Source organism: Vanellus vanellus (genome assembly GCF_965231255.1).
Source record: "Vanellus vanellus genome assembly, chromosome: 12".
NCBI lineage: Eukaryota > Metazoa > Chordata > Aves > Charadriiformes > Charadriidae > Vanellus > Vanellus vanellus.
The window spans coordinates 20,144,135-20,166,497 of record NC_138917.1 but is presented as its reverse complement, the minus strand read 5'-3'; the positions used below and the strand labels follow the sequence as shown (position 1 = coordinate 20,166,497).

Genomic DNA, 22,363 nt, shown 5'->3' with positions numbered 1-22,363 from the left:
AGTAGTTTGGACACCTCTGCCTCCCTGCTCACACTAGGCAAAGCACTAGAGAATGGGAAGAAGTGGTTGAAACGTTGTAAGCTAAAGTTATGTCCTAGACATCTACTTTACCCAAAACATTAGTAAGTTCACTCTACTCACTGTGTGGCCACTCCCAGGATGTGCCAGGCAACTTTCTCTTGTGGGTGCCTCAGGCCTCTTTTCCTCACCACCATATATTTCAGTGTAGAAAAGACAAAATCTTAATGTATGTTACTTGTGTCACACTATGATTGAAATCATTATTTGAGAAGACCAAGGAATGACTGAACACAAGGTGACATTTCCTGTCAAACAAGGGTGTGCCACATTAGCAGAGGGCTGTGGAAAGGTGTGGTAGTACTGGCACTTATAAAACAGCTCTGTCATGGTATGTTATCACAACTCCAACTTATTGTGAAGGGAAAGGGCAGATTTCATTGCACCTGCTTGCCATGTGCTTAGTTATTATCTGTGTTTGTAAAGCAATTCTGAGGCTATTAAGTGATAAAATGCACTGAATTGCATCATATGGCATCTTAAATTTAAAATTTCTGCAGGATGCCAAAGGGAAGAATCTAGGTAGATCTGTCCTCTTTTTTTTTTTTCCCTGTTTTTGTTTTTAACTTGAATACATTTACTGACTGTGTAATATGTTTCTTTGAGAATGTTTCTTCTCAGAAATTCATATCACTCTCTAGTATCTGCCAAATGTATCAATAAGGAGACTACTTGCCTCTTACTTCCACTGTGTATTGCACAGCGTATAAAATCCATCATCAGGCCAAAGGATATTCGCTCAACTGTGCTCAGAGGTTAAAGTGAAGAGAGGATTTGTTGAATAGAAACAAGGAAATTTATTTAAGTGAAAATCTGATAACTCTACTGACATAACTGTAACTGTATACTACAGTTCAGTGTAAACTAGAGTCTTCCATGCAAGCAATTGCATCTAGAAGTGCTGTAGAAAAAAAAATGAGCTATGAGTTTGCAAAAACTGTAGTTGTCTTACCAAGTTGCAAATGGTAGAGCAGAAGATAAACTCATCTAATCTTCCTAGAAGTTGGCATACTAGTTCTGCTGGAGTCTGGTAGTAATGAGTCAGACAAGGCTTTTTAAAGACCACGTGCTTTCAAGGCAAAGACAGTGAAAGCAAAAATACAAAAGTTGTATCAGAGGCCTGATTCTTTTGAAAATTGTTCCATCCTTCTATTTGGTTATAATAGGACATAGATCATGTTTGAAATCTCCCTGTCAGATCCTAAGTATGTAATAATTGGTGGTAGAAGTGGAGCAAAATAAACATAATCAAGATAAAAGAACAAGAAACCATTGAATGATGGGTCTCCTATCATGTCTATTTTGGATGCCTGTGATTGCATTCATCAGTTTATTATACAAAATACTTCGATGAAATATTTTTAAAGCCTAAGTACTTCAACAGGTGGTTAAGTTTTGCTTAAGTTTTGCATTTGTATTTTACTTCTATTTATACTGTGGTGAGAAAAAGATGTGTATTAGCATATCTGTATGTGGAGTAAGTTTAATTAAATTATAATGAAGAAACAGGTTAAATATCAGAGCAGCTAAATCAAATGGGAATTAAATATTGTAGGAACACACCCTCATTTTTTATCAGGGTTTTTAAGTCATCTGAGAGCTTGTGGTACAATCTGCATAAAAGCCAGAGCTTAGTAATTTCTGCCAAGATACTCTCATGAGGCCAGTATCAGCCAGTTGTCAGGAAAGCTTGAGAAAATGTAACTTGCATAAATTCGTCATTAATTGTGTAATTCGTACAGTTGTTTTTGATTGAGCAATTTGGACTTCCAGTATACAGTCTTTTGCATTCACTTGATGATCAGTTCTTACATCACTGCTGTATTGCAGAATTGATTATCAGCTCTCAGTCAGAGTAGTGTATAGCATGTAGATCTCTTGATGTAGATAATTACCTTTACTTTTCTTATGATGTCTAATTGTTTTTTGTGATTGCATGCAAGGTGACTGGAGTTGGATATCCAAAGTTCCAGATGACTTTGGCTGTCTCGCTTTGAAACATTGGTGATTTTGTATTTCAATGAACTTCTGAGAACCTTCTAGATCTACAGTGTGAATGCATTTGTGTGGGGGAATATGGTGGGCTGAATATCATCAATTAATTGAAGGAGTGAATATAAAAATTCTTTTGTAAAAAGTTAAAGGACGACTGGATTGCCTGGCTTGCTATTCCTATGGCTGGAAGTCTGGTTGGTCTGTTAAATATACAGTATAAAATGGCCCAAACTAAATACTTCACATAGATGTCAGGTCATTCTCATTTTCAGTTTTGAGGAGTTAACCACTTGATCTTTTCACAAGAGGATATAAAGTTTATCCTGTTGAACTTTAAACACGTGAAGTAATTTTGTTTTACTGTTTATAAAGTTAATAAGATTATTCTATTTAATTGCATTTAAATAGTAGTGACTGAAAGCCAGCATTTTGGCTTTTAGCTATTGCAGTGAATTGTGTTACCAGTTCATGTATTTACTCTCTTTGATAAAGTGTGGTGGTGGTTAGTAGCAAGGATGGTGGTAGTGGGTTTTTTTCCTTTATAGCTGATGTAGCAAACAACTCATTATATTAAGCCTCATCATTAAAAAGCAAGTGTTTTACTGTTGGATATGCAGTCACACTGACAGTTTTATAAACTGTTATATCCTCTCAATGGACAAAGAGAAGATGGGTTAGTAATAGAAGTGTTTTAATCTAAGGCTGAACATCAATTTGCTTAAAAACATGCCACAAAATGTTTTCCATTGAATTTCCGTTTTCATATTATACCTGAGACTGGGAAAATAGTGACCAGTTGCAATGAAAATTTATTTAGGCGGATCCTAGGGGCAGTAAAGCTTCACACAACGTAAATTTTCAATCACGGGTAGGGTAGATGGAAAGGTTCAGGAAGTGCTTGCATATTCATCTCATTAGGTAACAGAAATCGTATCACATGGCTTGTCTGACTTACCGCAGCTCAAAGATCCTGTCTCAACTAGTTGCAGTGAATTATTTAAAAACTTAGCAGTGAGATCAGATTGGCCACTAGGAAAAACTTTCTCATCAGCAATGCAGTGCAGCATTGGAACAGGTCATCCATGGAGGTTTGGAATCTCTGCCCTTGGAGGTTTTCAAGATGCAGATAGACAAAGCATTGGCTGGGTCAATCTAGCATTGGCAGTAGTCCAGCTATGGGCACGGTGATGGACAAGAGGACTCCCAGAGGTCCCTGCCAGCTAACATTTCAATTATTCTGATTCCAGAAAACTTTTGGTAAATTATTTGAAGGAAAGCATTATTTCTGATGAGAGAAAAATCTAAATTTAATGTGTATTTGTTGTATACTGTTCACTTTAATGTAAGTCTATAAAAATATTAATGAAAGACTCTACTATGCATGCATGTTCGATCTGTGTATAAATTTGATAGAAAAGTAAATCCTTAGAGCTTCAAAAGCCTGATACCTGTAATCTAGAGAAATTTGGCTAAACAGCATACACCTATACTCAAGTGGGAGCTGAGCACATATAAAACCTTTGCAGGATTAAGACACTGGATTGATTGTCATCCCATAAAGGAGAGAAGCTATGTAAAAAACCAGGGAAAGTAATTTCATTTCTATTTATCTCACCTAATGACCAATTTTATGTTTTAATTTAGCTTTGAGTCAATGGAAAATAAATTTGAAGTGATACAGGATTCTAAGTGAATGCTTTCAGTATAGCTTGATGGGGCTAGTATCTGCAGGGTAATAACAGTCCGTTGGAAACCACCTTTGTGAAGCACTTTTGCATATTGCTGAGCTTTTGTGAATATCCCAGTGGAAATTATTTCAAGGCTTCTATGTTGCATTGTAATCATGACAGACCTACCTGGCAGACCAAAAAATCTGATCTCTCCAAACATCTGGACAGCAATCAAAGAACACTGTTTGTTAAGCTGCTGTTCCCATGCCCTTTCTCACTCATTTGCTGTTAAAGAAAGGATGCCAGAAAATTTTTAACATATGCGTTTATGTTTCAGGAGTTACAGTAAGCGCCTCCTTCAGAAAATATTGCTACAGTTCCTTATAATCCCATCCAGGAGCCAAGGACTGTATAAGTATGAAATCTAAGTGTCTTTTCACATTTACTTATAGAACACCTACAGATCTTTTACTTCCTGTGCCAGTTCAGTTTGGAGATGCTGAGGCACACAGAGAATTTACTGCTATCCTTATTGTGCAGATAAACACCAAGGCTCCATACTTACTTAATTTAGCATCTCTGTTTCTCAGAACCACAGAATAATTTTGGCTAGTAGAGACCTCTGGAGGTCATTTGGTCCAGCCTCCCTGCCCCACCAGCATGGCCGATTTTTAAGTTAGACCCAACTTCAAAATTAGCTCACTTTTCCCAGGTCATTTAAAACCATTTTACAAGGTTAATCATCATCATCATTGTCTTCCTTTTAACTGATGAGTAAAGTAGTCATAAGGAAGACAAATAACTTTTCAATATCATACAAGTTTGGAACAGAAGATTGACTTTTAGCTTCCCTGAAAGATAACTGAAGTATTGCTGTAGGTCTGAACGTGATCAGGATATTTCTCCAGATCTCATGTCTCCAAGTTTCATACTCCTTTTATTAGGCTATAACAAAAGAACTTCAGTGATTAGGACATTCAGTCCACAGGGGCTTTTAATAATAACGTAGTAAAGGTAAAAGGGGGTGATGGTGTTTTCTTTTCAATTTTTTTTTGTCTTTGTTTGTCTTGATTCATGAAACTGGATAGTGTGTATAGTAAGAATGAAATTGTCACTACGGATCTGTCCATTGCAAGCACAATGCATTTAATGAGCTGCTGCAGTGTTCTCATGTGATCTAACTGTAGAAGTGTTCTATTTTCCCTTTTTGTTTGATTAAAAAAGAAACAAAACTGTTCTATTTTCCCTTTTTGTTTGATTAAAAAAGAAACAAACAAAATAATCACAATACTGAACTTGCCTAACAATGAATCTTTAAAACTTTTATTCTCCACCCAGTTACATTTATAAGACATTATCCTTGCATGGAGCCTACAAACAAGAACGAACCTCTATAAATACGCCTGCCAGGATTAAAGCTAAAGGTGAGCAATAACTCTTTATTTCATCAAGATCTTGGTTACAAATTAACTTTGCTAATGCTCAGTGTACAAGGGCTTGTCCCACATGTTGTTTCAGGAAGTGGATCCTGTTGCTGGTCTGTGGAAACATGCCATGTCATTCCTTTAAATTTTTTAGATCAATAGGATTGCAGAAACTGGTATAACTGCATGCATATAGTTGCACGCAGAGGGATGGAGGATTGTGGATAGAAAGTGAATGGGAAAACAATTGCATAATCTGATACTTTAAAATGTCTGAAATCTCAGTCCTAAAAGACAATTACACAGGTATTGGCATTCTCTGTGCCAATTCACTGAAGCTTGTGAGCAAGAATATGTCATGTGTATGATGTTCTATAGAAATCTGCTAATTATAATCCCATTTTGGATGACGTAGTTACATATCAGGTTTATGAAATGACACCCTCATGATGGCAGCTAAATTGTAGCAGACTGGTACTTTTTTTTCTGTGTACGCAGCTGCAGGTAAAATCTGTGTTTGCATTTACGTGTACAGACACTGCCCCCCCCCCCCCCCCCCAAACACCCCCATGTTATATGTGTATTTGGGAGGGGAGGAATAGGTTGGGATAAGAGGAACAGTTCTTACACTTGAAGTCGGTGTATTGTTATGGTTGTTATTATAGACTTAAGGGACAAGAGTCATCCCATACACAATGAAAAGGCTGTTATGCTGCTTCGTTACCACTATGTCCAAAGGATGTAACTAACCAAAAGGAATGTGAATGAATTTTTATTCTACAAAGAACTTCTAGACAGGTATTGACAGAGGAAAATATAGCTGTTGCATAAATTCAGCAATGCCAGAAAACATACTGCTGACAACATTTTGAATATGCAAATATATATATATTTTACAGATTAAAGTTGTCATCTCTGAGCGTTTGGGAGTTTGCCCTTTCAACAACGATGATCTGTCTTCAGAACTGCTTTTCAGGCAGCTGCACGTGTGAGAGCAAAGACAACAGCTGAGAGGCATTTAGCAACTGTCTTGTAATGGTCAGTGTGATACACCTGTGCACCGCAAAATTCTCTGCATGGCCTCCGCCAGGTAAATACTTGCAATACGTGAATTCTAAGATAATTCACATGAGAGAGCATTCTTAAAATTTAGTTTACTTTCATTAAAATAAATGGAAATAGTCTTGGTGATGGTGTTAGCATGTGAATTGGTGCTTGCCCAAGGAGGTCCATAATAACTGCTATAATTAACCAATTATAAAATTAGCATGTTGAAAGAAGGAGAGAAAATGGGATGTTAATATTTGAACCCATCAGATATTCACAGTTAAATGTCCAGCTCTGCATTTTCCTGTGATAGACATCAGTAGCTAAATAGCAGCACCATTTTTCATTCAGTGAAAAGTGTATTTCAACACAAAATTAATATTGAAGTGCAAACTGAAGATCTAATTCAGCAAAAGAAAAAATGATGACCATTCTAACTTGCAGCATTTGGCCTTTAAAAATCATTGGTAACTTGTCAGTGGTGGCAATCCGAAAAATAATAACGTGGCTAAAACAGTTTAGAGGCTTTTTGATTTTCATTTCTGCTTTAAAATAAATTTGAGATTGACAATGTCTCAAAAAATTGTCTCAGCCACTCAGTTATTGCTGCTCCCATGGAGCAGAAGTACTTCGAGGAGTACTTTTATAAGGTAGCTAAACTAGGTGGTGTTTTCCCATTATAGATTCTCACCTGTGAAACAGAAAAGAGGTATAGAGAAAAACGGTGGATCCTGACCTGCAGTTAATGCCCAGGGGGTAGTTCTTTGTGGAGCAGTTACAGAGCACAAAATACAGTGCTTTATATTTCTATTCCACAGAACATCCTAGATACACCCTTTCTCAAAACCAGAAATCATTTTACTGGGACCCATATGCAGAATAGGGCCTTAAATGCAAAGTAGTTTCTGTCTATAAAACCAGGACAAATATTACTTTAAAATTTCCGTGTAATACTACACTTTTATTATACATTAACGTTGGCAGCTCAATACATACATAGCAGCCTGGGCAAAGGGCAATTAACGAGAGCAGGTGAAGACTTTGTTTTGTGCGTTTCAAAGCGAAGGTACAGATTGTGTTTTAGCAACTGTACGTGTATATTCCTCAGATTTAATAAAAAAAAAGGGGGGGAGCGGGAACCTGGTCTGAGTGCACAGAGTCCTAAGTAAACCCCCAAATCCCCCCTCCGGGTGGCGGGCGGGCGCGCAGCCGGAGCGCGCATTGCCGGCGCCGGGCGGGATCCCACAAAACTGAAAGCAGGTAGAGGCACTTCCTGCAGGCAGAATTAGAGAAGAAAAGGGAGTTCTCCTCTCATCTCCCTCAAAAACCAATCAGGCCAGATCAGCCAGGCGTTGAGTCTCCCTCCGTCCCTCCTACACCTTTTGCGAAGGCCCAATGGCCTCGTCCCTCGGGGAGATTGACTAGAGTCACATGAGCCGCACCGAGGGCAGGTAACTCAGGAGAGGGGAAGGGGAAGGGGGAAGGAAAAAAAAAAAAAAAAAAAAAAAGCGGGGGGGGGGGAGAGGGAAAAAAAAAAAAAGCCCAAGCCCAGGCTGGGCTTCTGCCATGATGTCAGAGGGAAAGAAACCCACAGCGTGCTAATTTCACCTCCCAATCAGCCCCGGGAAGAAGATCACCGGGAACAGGTAGAGATGCAAGCTTTCTCCATTTTTTTTTTTTTTTTGTCTCAAACACCCTTACCTCCTAAAGAGCTCTTTCTCTCCTCTTGATATTGTGACTCCTAGTTCGCTCCTTTCCCTTTTGATCACTTGGAGGTAGGGGGTGAGCATTGTGGGATTTTTTTGTTCTTTTTTTTGTTTGTTTGTGTGTCTTTTTTTTTCTTTCTGTTTTTTTTTTTTTTTTTTTTCTCTCTTTTTTTTGACCTCTGCTTTTGATTGTAGTTGTTTCCCCCTGTGGTCATGACGGCTTCGCACAGTGACTCTTTGGTGGTGTTGTTTGGGGCAACAGCTGGTGCATATGGGGCTAAACTGGGTTCGGATGAGAGGGAACTAATTCTCTTGGTGTGGCAAGTTGTGGATCTACACAGCAAGAAGGTATGGCTTCGACACCCGGTCCGAGGGCGCGTTCCCCGGGCGCAGGGCGAGCAGGCTCGCCCGCCCGCTCGCCGCCTCCCCGGAGCCGTTTGTTCATTTCACAAATGCACCGAGGGGAGGGGAGGGAGGGAGCGGGGCCCCCCGGCCCGGGGGTCATTCACTCAGCGGGTTAGGCGCTCCAGAACCTCCTTTTTGTGGCATTTTAAGGGAAGAAGTAACTTTTAAAGAAAGTTTGGCCGCTTCCCACCCCCCTGCCCCGTCCTCCTTAAAACATCTGTACCTTCAAATTCGAAGATGTCTACGGACTTTGGAAGCTTTAAAACAAAAAGCTGCCTTCAGTAGGCTCCAAACGTGCACGCTTTCCTGGAAGCTGGCGCAGGGTAACCGTTGGACCCTTTGCGGCCTGCTGCGGGAGCCTCTTTTTTTTTTTTTTTTTTTTTTTTTTTTTAACAATGTTTGGATAACCTTTAAAAGAATATTGACTTCGTTTAATTTTAGGGTAATCTGAAAATACGCTCTATTTTTTTTTTTTTCCCCAAAAGCCCCATGCTCAACAAGAGCCCCCTAGAAATGAAGTGCTTTGATAAAACGTGACTATGAATTTCATGAATAGATTCAGGAAGCTGCCTTAACATTATGTGATCTTCCCTTTGCAATTAACGACCCCCGCAAAAAAATCGGTGCTAACTGCAAAAGGTGTCACATGAAAACCGGCTGAGATCACCGAAGCAGAGAGCGTGGCTCTCCTGGGTGGGAGGGAAAGAAACCGAGGCAAAAGGTTTCGATTTGTGAAATCGACAAATGCTTTTTCTCATTGCGATTGTTATCGGGACCGTGACTCTGCACCTTTCTGATTTTTCCACAGTCTGAACGCATTGTTAAAAAGAGCCAATTCGCTTGTTCCTCACTTTTGCCTATCATTTCTTAAATGTTTTTAGGTAGGGACACTACACAAATCCCTGGTGAAAGCAGACAATTTGGACTTAAGCGACCAGTGTCGCGAAGTGAGTGGCTTAACACCAGAGGGATTGGGCAAAGCTGAGCCACTGGACCGGGTTCTTCAACAGGTGAGGTGCTGCTCTTGGGAGCAGGGGCTGTTAAGGGTGAAGCCTGGGGACAAGATTCAATTGGTTTGATAAAAGAAATAGACTTTAAATTTGCCTTTCACTTTGAAATCACTTGCAAGTTTTTGTGCTTATTTTAAAGCTAACCCTAAAAGAGACCTAAACCATTTGAAATGGGAACCCTGTAATTCTGAAGCAGTTATGTGCAACACCAGAATATTTGAGCTGATGCTCTAGTCCTTGGACGGTCTGGTTTTTGATTATTTTAATGGGTCTAATTTTATTCCAAATTTCTCTTAAGTCTTAAAAAAGTGGGACAATAAGACCACTACTCAATTTAGCAGTGCTAATCAAGCTTTCAGAATTTACGTGGTATGTTTTAATCTACAGGTCCACCCCTATAACATGTATTAAAAAAACAATGTTTTCTCACTGGTTATTCTTAAAGTTAGTTGAACTCTTCAAAACTGTATGTTCATAAAACATCAGCTGTGCTTGTTGTGTATCACTCTTTTACAGATAAGCTTAATTAGTTTAGTGGATTATAAAGTGATTGTTGGTGTTTGTTTTTTTTTTTCCAACAATTTCTGTATTTTGCTCTTTGGCTCACTTAATAGCACACTAAGACAGTAAATCTGTAAATTTGTATGATCCTTGTGGTTCAAGAGGTCCTAGGTTACCTGAAAAATTTTAATGTGAGTAATGTGTACGTATGCAGTTCCTGAAAATTTGCTTTCTTTCCCTGCCTTTTCTATACACAGAATGTGCTTGAATGGAAAAATACAATAGTGCATTTTTGTGTAACATATAAAACTGGCTTTCCACACCTTGTCTGAATCATTCGTAGGTGTGTTTCAGCAAGAAACTTGCTTAGGCAGTAGAACAGGTTCATGTTGCTGTAACTTCTGGTGACACAGATAACTTGGCAGACTAGCTCCTAGCCCTCTTTGATACTGAATGGTTAACACTTCACTCTGGAGTGAGTATCTTTGAAAATAGAAATGTGTAACTTTTGTGTGTCTTAAAATCTGTCAACGTTAGCTGCAGATGGTGTTTATTCTACTTGTGCTAGTTTTGCTAGAGTCCAAGACCAAGAGGTGATTTAATTTTACTTTTTTTTTTTTTAAGCTTCAAAATAACCCCTGAGAAAATGTGCAGCTGCAGGTTTGATCTTGTCCCAGATCTTGCACTAAAGACATCTGGAACAGCTTAGGCTAGTACACTCTGTTTACCTTTATAACAGACACACTTTAATTATACTCAATACTTTATGAGAGATTGTATCTTATTGCTGTAAATTGCACTGTAGGTGGGTCTGCTTTAGCAAATAAAAGGAAATACTACCTTTGTGTGTAGGTGGGTAGACTCTTGAAAAACAATTTTTTTCCTTTTTGTTTGTCATATCTATGCAACTAAATTATGATTTTGCTGTTAATTGTTGGATGCCAGTTGTGATGTGGCCAGTTCTGTTGTAGGTCTTCTGGAACACAATTTCCTGAGCTCGTCCCCCTTCCCCTCCCGTCCGTGTGTCCTGACTCCATGGGAATTAGGAGAGAATTAATTCACCCTCCCATTTGCAGTGGTGGCAAAAAGCAAAATTCCACATTCTTTAATAGTAGGTCCTTTTCTGCATTTTTGAAGATAAACACATTAAATATTTTAATTGCATCGTGTATTTTAAGGATGAGTCTGGTATTTGTCAACACATACAGATTCTTTCCCCTCCCCCTCAGTTAAGCCTTTTGATTAGCAAAAGCACAGGTGGGTGAAGTGGTTATTTGAAAAGGAGAAGGAAAAGGAAGTAGACTTGTACCTTGATTTGAGATAATGTTATAGGGTATGTGAAATTAGCTTTCCACACCCTGCTTGGATTGTGGTAGAAAATTTGATGATGCAGCTGAAAATCACTCACTTTAGCACACATCTCAATCATGTAAATGAAAGTTTCAGTGCCCGCTTCTGGCTTTTGCCTTGGGTTCCCAGTCTCCACATGTACAGGGAAGTGAGAATCACTAAGCACAAATCCATTGTAACTTGTTTGTGCTTCAGCGGTCTCTCCTAACCTCAGCCATTCTGTGACTCTGATTCTGTGATTTGTAAACAGTAGATCAGCTACTCTGGTTCTGGAGTTTTTCCACTGACCACAGAAAGCCTCCTATTACTATTTAGTTCACTTTCCAGCAATGATAGGGTCTACCAAAAGCTGGTAATCTGTGGTTAAATCTTTACTCTGCTTGTAACAAGGCACTTGAGCAAATCATTTCGATGATCATTTCAATTTTACTTCATATTCTTAGTGTTACATCTCACACAACTTACTACTTGGGTTTGTCTTAAGAAATGTTCTAAAATAGGATTCCCCACCGATATATTTTTGCTGTGTAATCTTACAAAGTGAGGTTCTGAAGCACAGTGCCCTCAAATAACCAAGCTGTTTGTTGCAGTGTATGTTCTATATGTTTTGCTGCAAGTTTTTAAATACTGTACTTGTCCAGGGTAACAAGGATTTGATTCCACAGATGCTAGTGCATTTATGGCATCCAGCTGTAATTTCTGATAGGTGATGTGCAGTGTTTTGATAGCTATGCTTTGGGTGGGGACGCAAGATCCTGGTAATGTACAAATATTAGGGAAACAGTTACCTGAAGTCATAAAATGTGTGCCCTTTGGAAGCAGTTTGCTTGATGTATTTAGTTCAAAATTGCATTAATAACTTATCTCTGGTGTCGGACCAATAATAGTGAACTTGTAGCTGCTGACTCAGGTGTGTTGTTGTAGTCGCAGAATGCTACCAACTAGAAAAATGTGAGGATTATTTTTAACAAAGTAAGGAGGAGGTCTCTTGTTGAAGTGTGTATTTGGAACTGCTGTATATGTAACTGCCAGGGCTTTACGGTTTCCCAGTTTCCAAGCTTTTAAGGGAGAAAATTATTTTCAGTTTGCTCTCTGAAAGCTTTCAGGAATGCAGGAATGGAAGCTTGCTTTTAAAGAGCAAAACCAAAATGAACTTTGCCTTTCTCTCAGCCCCATCACTGTGTCATCAAAAATCTAAGATCTTCATGTGCTTCTCTGGTTCTAGCCATGGGGGTTATAAGGTAAAGATCGAATACTGAGTTGAAAGGGTTGTGGATTTCTTAATCCTTCCCATACAGAAAACCTGGCTGAATCAGCATGACTTGCCTTAAGACATGTTACTTTCCTTTTGCAAGGCAATATTTGCATGTCTCCCTGACAAAGGATAAGTCTAAGAAGAGCTAATAATTTTGGAGAGCTGTCTGCAGTATTTAGCTGTAATTACCATCTTACTTTGAACGATATACATAAAAAGGGAGAGGTTCTCATGAGAGCTGGGTCTGCTTTTCGACCTATTGAAAGCACCCAAATTTCATCCGTGGATTGACATTTAAGTATTAAAAAAATTGTTTGAGAGGGTGTCTTAGTTTTGCTCTTCTTTCATCACATTGTACATTGAATCCAATACATCAGTGATAGATTGGATTCATATTCTTAAACACAGAAAGACAAAGCAGGGCCTTTTTTCCCCTCACCCTCCTAAACTATGCACAATTTGAAAATACTGAGGGGTTGCCACTTCATCAGGTGACAGCAAATTCGCAGTTCTCTAAAGCATGTTTGGATGCCTATTGATCATCCAGCTGACCTGCAGGTGCAATTTATTTTCTCACATATCAACAAATTCAGCAAGAAACAAGCTGGTTAGATGCGCATTTGGAAACAAATGGGATGGGGGGAGAGGCGGAAGAACCAGCTAATTCCTCTAACCTGATAAACCGGTTACAACTTTTTTTTTTTTTTTTTTTTAAGAGAAACTTGTTCTGCAGCCTCTTCTTCACAAAGTGCTAGCAGAAGGTTTTCTTGGCTCACTTGCCAGATGTCACACCTTCATTTTAGATAAATGATTTTTTGATTATTTTTTGTAATACACCTCTGAACCTTCAGACTGCATAAAAAAAGCCTGAGAAAATTCAGGGTGACTTTTCTACTTTTCTTTTTTTTTTTTTTTTTTTTTTTTCCCCTCCCAGTCTTGTGGTTCTCATGGTTGGTCTTCCAACTTCAGATTATTTGGTGACTGCACCACCTCGATAAAACTCCTAACAGAGTCTGTATTTTGGAATATTTGCTGGGTCTGAGTTCTGAAGTTTTGGAGCAGGTGTTTGGCAAACCTTTGGCAAGTGTTACTGAGCAGGCTGTTCTCTCCACAACAAATACTCGGCTGTAGTTTCACAAGATTTGGCTTCAGCAGTGAAGCCAGCTTCTTTCTTGCCCCGGCACCATACTTTGCCTTCTTTTTGTTGTGTCAGTAAAACTCTTTGTGAAGCTGTGCTGTAAACAGGATCACTGAAATGAGCAGGTAGGGTGGGAACTTCTAAGCTGCTTTGCTGTCCAAGCTCCCGTCCCATGAAACTACACCCTTTGGTTGTATTTTCATGATCCAACATGTTTGATGGCGATACCAGCTTAAGGTATTTCTGCCCCCGCATCATGTTCTCAAGCTGCAGTTGTATGAAAACTTTTTAGTGGCACCTTTCACTTAGTTAGGTGCTGCTACATAGACCTCCTTCACCTGCATGCTGCCAATACAAAAGTTTTGGGGGCTGCCTATAAAACTGGAGCAGGGCACTGTTCTGAGTTAAAAACAGTTCTGGTTTGGAACGGTTTTGTCTGATGTATGGTGTGGCAGATTAGGTAGGTTTTCTGAGGGCAGCCATAGCACCAAGGTGTGGACAAGCAGTGTGGGTGAGAGGAGAGAAATGTATTAAGACAGGTTGGCCACCAAGCAGTTTGTGTTGTGAAACTGGCCTTGGTCTGGTATCAGCAGTGAGCGATGAGGATTTCCTGCCAGACACAAGGTGGCCTTCAGGTTGTCTCTCCTACAGGAGAGCTGAGTGTGCTGTGTGCATGTAGCCTTATTTATAAACTTAGAAGAGTATTGGTTAAATTATGTTTGATACCCAATATTGGAATATTGTCAGTCTTTGTTGTGGGGAAGTAAGGATGTGCTAACACTTCCTGTAGCTGCAGGCTGTTACAGTGTGGAGGTTTTTTTCTTTTGTAATGAAAATGGATGGCTAACTCTTGTTTCAGAACCCTGCTTGTAATTCTGCTCTTGATGATATGGGCAAGCTATTTTTCCCTTTACAAATCCACTATGTTATGATTGAAACACACAAATCTGTTCTCTCAAAAACAGAGAAGAGTTAATGCCAGAAAGAGTTCCCCTGTTACGAGTTAATGCCAGAACCAGTTCCCCTGTTACATGTGTAATATATATACGTGAATATACATACGTAGGTCATGTGAATACATTTATTATTGGCAGCATTTATGTTCTGTTAGGAGAAGCAATAACCTTAGCTTCTCTGAAGGCTGCAATGCTTTCATCTGAATTCCTTGAGTATTCCCATAAACCTTGCTTTGTTCCTATATTTAGGTGGATTTCACTTTGAAATGAGCAGAGAATTAGATAAAGGAATTTGTCTAAAGCTGTGTATTCTTTTCTTTGCAAGCATAAAAATGTGGTAGTCTTGGCTAGCTGGGCTATCGTCTTCTCTTAAAATTAGAAGTGCGCAGTATTCATTAGAAGTGCGCAGTATTCATTAGAAGTGCGCAGTATTCATTAGAAGTGCGCAGTATTCATTAGAAGTGCGCAGTATTCATTAGAAGTGCGCAGTATTCATTAGAAGTGAATAATTTGGCCCAGTGGTTTGAGGATGAGCCTGAGCAGACTGTTTATGATAGTGGATGCTGCTGCTTTTTCTGGTGAAGTTAAACAGCAATATTAAATTTCTTACCAAACCTGGGTGGATTAGCATATATAGAAAAATAAACTTTACTATCATCTGTCTGGAATAGCTTGAAACACCTGTTTTCCCACAGTGTGGTGTTGTGCAGCGTTTGAAAACTGTGCCACTAGCACATTTGGATGTTCTCGCAGCTGTAATGTTATATCTGAATACTTGAATTTCTCTTGAAATTGTACTTGCAGCTTTTTTTAAAGTCATTGGAAGACAGTAAAGCACAGGGTAGAAGCTTTCTAATACAAAGATTGCTGGATTACATGATCCTCAAAGACTTTGAACATCTTTCTTCTAGCTTGCTGTAAGTAGCTACTGAAAAGGTCACTGGAAATGTGTCAATGAACTATTGTCAGGGTTTTCAAAAGTGGCTGAGGAGTAATAAATGAGGAATAAAGGATTTGTAGTCTAACTTTTTGACAGTAAGTATACATGCAGTGCTTTGTGTGGATACTCTGGATTGTCTGCAAATATCCACTGTTTCCCTCTTCCTGTGGTAGCATTTTGTTGGGTTCTTGTCGCAGCTTTTGAAAGGGTTGCACAGTTCTTGCATCTGTGTGTTGGTTTACTTGGAACTTTTTTTTTCCTTATTTTTTAAAAAAACAAACACCACCCTTAAGTTATATGCAGAAGGTCTTGGGTAGCTAAGTACTGCCAAACAAGGGCAACGTTTCTGTCAACGTGTTGCAGCACTTCTTTGCTGAACAGCTAGGTTTAAGAGTGACGCATAGATGCTGGAATTGATATTGCTAGCGAAGCAGTGTTGTGGCCAAAACTAAAAATGCTGATTGGAGATGAATTTTTTTTTTTAGCAACATAATGTCAGCCCTGTTTTATTTTATAATTTCTGTGCTTAAAATTGGAACTTTTATGTCTCTTAATTAGAAGCATAAACAGTAATTCTCCCTCTTCCTCACATTCATGTCTTTTCCAGAGCAGGCAGGAGATGGTAAAACTTTTTATTTCTTCATAATAATTCCTGCTTTGCATAAAAACTGCAGAGAGATGTTGTTTTCCTTCATGATCAATTTCTGTCAGTTACAACCTTATTTCAAGAAAGGAGGAAAATACTGATACTCTGAAAGGCAACTTCATGTGTATGTTCTAAGAAGGTACTGAATCAGAAGTCATGTTTGCTCTACAAACCATTTTTTAATGCTTTTCATAAATCTGTGTTGATTTTCTTTAAACTGTTCACAACTTACTCCAGTATATTTCTATACAGTAGTCCTGTTCTTTGTTTATAAACAGCTGCTTTACTAATCGGTCCTTTATTCATTAAATCCACATGCTGTGAAGATAGCTGTGAGTTATAAAATAAATATTATGCAAAAGGTATTGGGAATTGAAATTTAGATGCTCACTGCACAATAAGTGGCAAAACCAACCCTGCCACTTCTCCCAAACTTCCATTTAAAAATACTTAAGTTTTTCTTTCCCCCTGCTACCTTCCTTTGTAGAGCTGCAGTGTGCAGAAAGGGGCAAAAAGTGTTGAGAAATGGATATCATGTTAGCACTAAAATATTGGAAAGAAACTTAATTTTAGGATTAAGAAACAGTATTCTCTTTCGCAAAAACTTGGCTCCTGTGATGATTTTGGACACCTGTTAGCTTAAAAGACAATGTTCTACTACTAGAGCTCTAGGACAATCTTTGAACTGTGTTATCATTCTTACAGACTTGAAATCAGAACGTAATTAGTGGTGTTTCCATTCTCTGGTGCTAATTCTGGAGAAATTTAAGCATGTGCTTTAACATCGTAATGAATTGTGTAGACATTGGCAATGTGTGAAATTAAACATCTTTACAGAAGTTATGGCAGAATTACTTTCCTGCTAGGTAATTCTGTTGCGGTGAATTGCACCAAGAGTAAAACAGAGCTATAGTATGCAACTTGGAAAATAAAAGCGTGAAAACCACTGTGGAGGTTTTGCTTTTCAAGTAGATCTTATTGTAGCTGTGTACCTGGAAGTTAATTTAGGATTCTTTTGCAGCTGAAGAGACACACAAAACAGTGTATAACACATCAAACCTCTTGAATCAAATAACTATTGGATCGGAGGGGATGCGTGAGATCGAAAACTGGAAAATACATAGTAGTCACAAGAATACAACTGTGATAGAGTTTTGGGGTTTGCTTCATTGGTTGATCACTCGAGTGTATTAGCCAATGTTATTTCTTACAGCAGAATTAAACTGTTACAGGATGAAGTTTTGCTTATTATAAAGCATGCGTAATGGCACCATGTAAATATGAAGTGCAGGAGAAGAAAACTGCTGCTCTTGTGCTATGCATAAACAGACAAAAGAAAATACAAATCAACCCCCTCTTCTTATAAACCTCAGACACTGAGAATTGATCATAAGAAGCTGTGTGACTTGCTTCATAACTCCAGACAGCTCATATCAAGTCTCTTCAGTCATAATGAACTCACTTTGGAAACAAGAAGCTACCTGAAAGAGAGGATGTGGTTCTGTAAACAGAAGCAACATCCAAATAATGTCCCCATTAATGTCGTGCTTCTGTATTGGGCAGGTCTGAGTCCCTTGGAAGGCCAAGTGTGAATTCTGATCTTGCTCAGTTAAGAACTGTTAAACTCTTAACAATAATAATATATTACTCTAATTTTTCCTTTTATCAAACGTAATCAGTTCCTGATGCATGGGGTTGCTGCCCTTATCCGTGACTTTAAAATTTCAGAGATTAAAAGCGAGCTGACTTAGGGGTCTACTTCCACTTCTCCTTTATGTTTTCGTGAAAGCGTGTTGAACAAGAAAGGGAAAACTTCCTGTTTCTGAAGCCGACCAGAGCCAGTCTATAAAAGTTTGGGGTTTTGCTGATATTTGTAAGGGTTTGACCGAGAATCACATATATTCTTATATAAGCAAAGATACTTCATGGATCTCAAGGCTGTTATTCCGTGCCTATGCTATTTTTACAGTATAAGTTTAAAGGAGAGGCAGGAGTATGAAAGAATTTCGAAGGAAACTGAATTGTGGATAATAGGTATGTCGTCTTTCATTTTGTGTCTCGTTTTCTTTTTTACTTTCCCTGGATATTACTACAAAAACATCCTGAAAACCAACCCAATAAGAAAAAAAAGGCTTTAATTTTGCAGGTATTGGCTGTTCTCCTACAACTGGTTAAGCTTGCCCTACAAACAATGAGGTAGTGTTGAGTAAATAGAGCAGTGCCATGCATTACAGTCAATAGAGCCAGTGCTAAAGATCACATTGCTAATGAAAGTTTGTCCTTGAAACAGAGGTAAGTGGGAGTGGGGGAGGTATAGAACACTGAGAGAGATCTTGTGCTTACATCAAGACTTTAGGAAATACTGCAGTCACGGCATTAATTAAAACCTAGAGTTTGGAAAGTATGTTCAACCTTGTCTTTCCAGCTGTAATGACTTGCTCTGGGAGTTGAGCTGATAGCAAGCAACCTGTGAGGAGTGTGAGGCACCATTGTATTCCTGCTTGAAATGTAGGTAAAAGGTTGACAGAGTATGGATTTTTTGCGTTAATAATGAGAGTTTCCTTTTGCTTAAAGACAGACTCATGAACAATCTATGCTAACAAATGCTAAAGTGTTCTGCAAGATATGCATCTTTTTTCACATTATTTTGTTGGTTTTGATAGCTAGTGGCCTCTTTCATACAGGTTAATATAAAGGTGAAAACTTATTCTGTCTCAGTAACTATTTCCTTGTTTAGCAAATATAGTAGCAAAGTAAATCCAGAAACTGAAATTTGTATGTTGCTGGACTGGGGTGCTTTATCTTACACATGGCTAACTTCAAGTAGCTTATTTGTGGAGTACTCTGCATATTTCAACACTCTCTTATTAAAACAGATTGTGCTTTTGAAGATAAAAGCTGTGACCTGATTGCTGTGACATTTAGATGGCCTGAACCATGGTCTTGCCTTTTATGCTTAATGCATTACCTGAATTAGATGATGTAGATACCATCGCTGGAAAGCATGCAAATAATCTGGTGTTGCAAACTTCCATCTAAGAAATAATTAATCAAAAATGGTCATAAAATGCCCCAGTGGCATGGCTTGGACAGATCTTGGTCTTGGCAGAAGGTTAGATTTTTGCATTCTTTCCTAGGAATAATGAAAACTTTTAGTTAGCTATTTTTTACTTTGTTGCACAAAGACCCAGGCCCGATTGAAATGAGCCGAAGAGAGAAATAATGTGGAAGTTTCACCCTTAAGACAGTTTGTCACAGTCCTGAGTCACGATGGTCTGTTTTCTATGCTCTACAAACTGTCACTGGACAGACAGAGCATGACAACTGTTGCTCCATTTCTGCATTTCATATTCTACCTGTTGCTGAACCATGCTAAGCAAACCTGTTTTTATGCAGAAAATTAGCTGCGGGCTACCCTCACCTAGGCTTAAAGCTTCCAGTCCCTCTATGTAATTCTGAAGGAGTGATGAATTTTAAAGTACTTTTCTGTGTTTCGTTGAATGGTAGGATGTGATAAACTCGAAGAGTACCTTCCACTTTTCTCCCTTAAACTCTTGCAGTCATTGTAAGAGGTGTACATAGGCTGTGTGCCTTCCTGACTTGAGAATCTGTGGTGACCTGTGCGATGACAACAAGGAGGAGGACAGGGGTGGTATTATTTCCTGGAACTTCAGCTTCCCAACAAAGTAAAAGATAAAAGTGGATCTCTTAAATAGCTTGAAAAACATAATTTTGTTTTTTTTAGCGACTTCTTTTGAAGATTTGTGATGTTTGGAATTTTATGGCAGAACCCCAAGCATGGAATGGTTGAGGCCTTAACCCTGTTGCCTTTGTTAGTTCATGCCATGGGTGGAAAAGAATTAGTTTCTTTCTATGAGGAAGGCAACAGTATGAGTTTATGTCTATCCAGACAGCCGGTGTAGATGAAACTGTTTTGGAAGAGCAGCAGAAACAGCAGGATGTGTAGTACCTGGTTTGCTGTTGTTGGACCTCTATTCAGGAGAGAATACAAAATGACAAGACTAGTAGGTAGTAAGGAACAACAAAATATTCTTGAGGAGAAGACAGTCTGCAGTGCTTGAAGCTCAGTGCCACATCCTGCATCTCCTTGAGACTGAGGAGAGCAAACCTGCTCTTACACTTGCGAATTCCAAAGTTGGATAGAAACTCTGACTGGTTTTGGGTAATAGGTACATATCTCTCTCGAGTACATTTATGGTGGCCATTGTGACTGATTACTCATTCAGTTATTTAATACAGTTTATATACCTCAATAGGCATAAGGTGATATGTAACTTGACTGGTCATACTGAGCACAGTTATATTGTCGGTGGCATGTTGGAAATGAAAACCATGCTTTTGTCCAGGCTAGTCTTCAGTCACTAAATCATCTCGGGCATTAGTGTTCAGTAGAGCAAAAAATTGCTTTCCTCTTAATAGGAGAAATCAAACTGGCAATATTATTTTTGAACATTTCTAGTGAGTGGACCTGGACTGCCTCACTCATCTTCTGCAAGTTTCTCCTGCAAAACAATAAAACCAAGGGGCAATTTTTTTTTTATGTTTGTCTGAATAGTATCTAAACACAATGATTTTTCCTGTTTTGCTAGAAGGGAAAAAACGTTAGCTGCAGCTTGTGGCTGTACTGTGGCTTACGCTTTTTTTTTTTTCTTTTTTTCCATACAGCAATTTCAGTACAAGGTCACCACGTATCCATTATCAGCCATGTGGAATAGCAGTTAACAGATGAACAAAGGCAAGGGCTTACTATAGGATTCTCTGTTTAAAAAGTTACCTAGCACAATAAAGGGTTATCGTACTTGTAAATACTGCTGAAATGCAGTCTGTGCACCTCCCCGTAGTATTGACATGCTTTAAATTCCTCCATTGCACGGATAAGGCTGACATTATCACCAGAGTTTGAAGAGTGAAGGAGCAGAAAACTGCTCATGGAGAGTATTGTAAATAAATGTGAAACCCGCATGGTGTAGGGTCTGAGGCACAAAGTCCAAGTGAAAATATTTCCCAAAGTTGACATGTCATAGTATGTTGTGTGTGTTCAAGCTTTGTATGCCAAACCCATGGCTTGTTACTCCTTGAGATTTCTCACGCTGTGTTAAAGCCTTTAAATCTTAAGGGAGACTTCAGGATTGCTGGATGTTTTTTTTTAGTGGTGCTCCGATCTTGCTTATGTTTTGGTGGCAAAAAAGTTCTGTTAATCAAATTTGGCTGCATCTCACCTCTTGATTTCCTCCCCACCCCAGACAACATGTCCTTCTCCAAAGCTCCCCCCACCCCCTGTGTATATATTGTGGTGGCATTGATGTAATGATCTTCAGCGTAACTGCAGAGTGGGCAAGCCAGAGGGACCCAAGAGACCAGAGGATCACACAATAGCTGAGGTTGGAAGGGACCTATAGATACCATCTAGTCCAGCACCTGAAAATAGGGGCAGCTAAGCTGCCAAGGACCTTGTCCAGTTAGGTCTTGAATAAGTACCTCCAAGGATAGGGACTCTGCAGCTTCTCTGGGCAGCCTGTTCAACCACTGGAGATCTCCTTTCAGGAAGCGCACCTGCAACTATGTAATTGGGTTTGGGTGTTCTCTGGCAATAAACTGTAGAGGACATTCTGTAAGATCAGGTTTTGAGGCAAGAACTGCAATATTTTTGTTGAAGCAGAACTTGTAGTAGAGAATCTTCAGAGACTTTTTTTTGTCTCAGTGTATTTTACAGATCTGTGGAGTATGTTTTCACTTTCTCTAGGACAGTTAAGTATTAGTAATGAGTTCTTTAAGCTCAAGGGAATATATTGGAATATATGAGCCTAGGTGAGCCGAAATAACTTTTCTTCTAGGTTATTCCTGAAAGTTTTCCTTTTAATAATGACCAAAAGGTGTCACTCCTGAATAAGTTGTGGGGTTTGAGTTGTGGGGTGTTGTTTTGTGTGTGTGTGTTTTTTGTGAAAGACTGATCTAGAACGCTAAACCTGTTCAAATTTGGTCTTTATCCCAAATCAAGTATCATCTGTCTGTCTCATGTCTTAATTTTTGGCTGGACCAGGTGTGATTTGCCCTCTCACCAGTCTAAAGACAGAAGTCAAAATGAGCACTTTGATATGCTAATTTGGCAGAAACTTGATCATGCACTCATGTGTAATCACCAAATTGTTATCTCTGGGCAATTTAGTAACATGTCTGTCAATACCACTGATTTGAAACCAAGTCCCCACACTGTGAGGACC

At 39.0% G+C, this 22,363-nt stretch overlaps 1 protein-coding gene across 1 annotated transcript in view; it reads left to right on the top strand.

Annotated features, from left to right (window-relative positions):
- Positions 1-8,124: 8,124 nt before the first annotated feature.
- Positions 8,125-22,363, top strand: part of ESRP2 (epithelial splicing regulatory protein 2) — a gene marked incomplete at its 3' end in the record, with an annotated part of 42,979 nt that continues 28,740 nt past the window's right edge. Inside the window, exons 1-2 of the mRNA XM_082489294.1 lie at positions 8,125-8,268; positions 9,207-9,335. Coding sequence (XP_082345420.1) covers positions 8,134-8,268; positions 9,207-9,335 — 264 coding nt within the window. The 5' untranslated portion in view covers positions 8,125-8,133. The remainder of the gene's footprint in view (positions 8,269-9,206; positions 9,336-22,363) is intronic.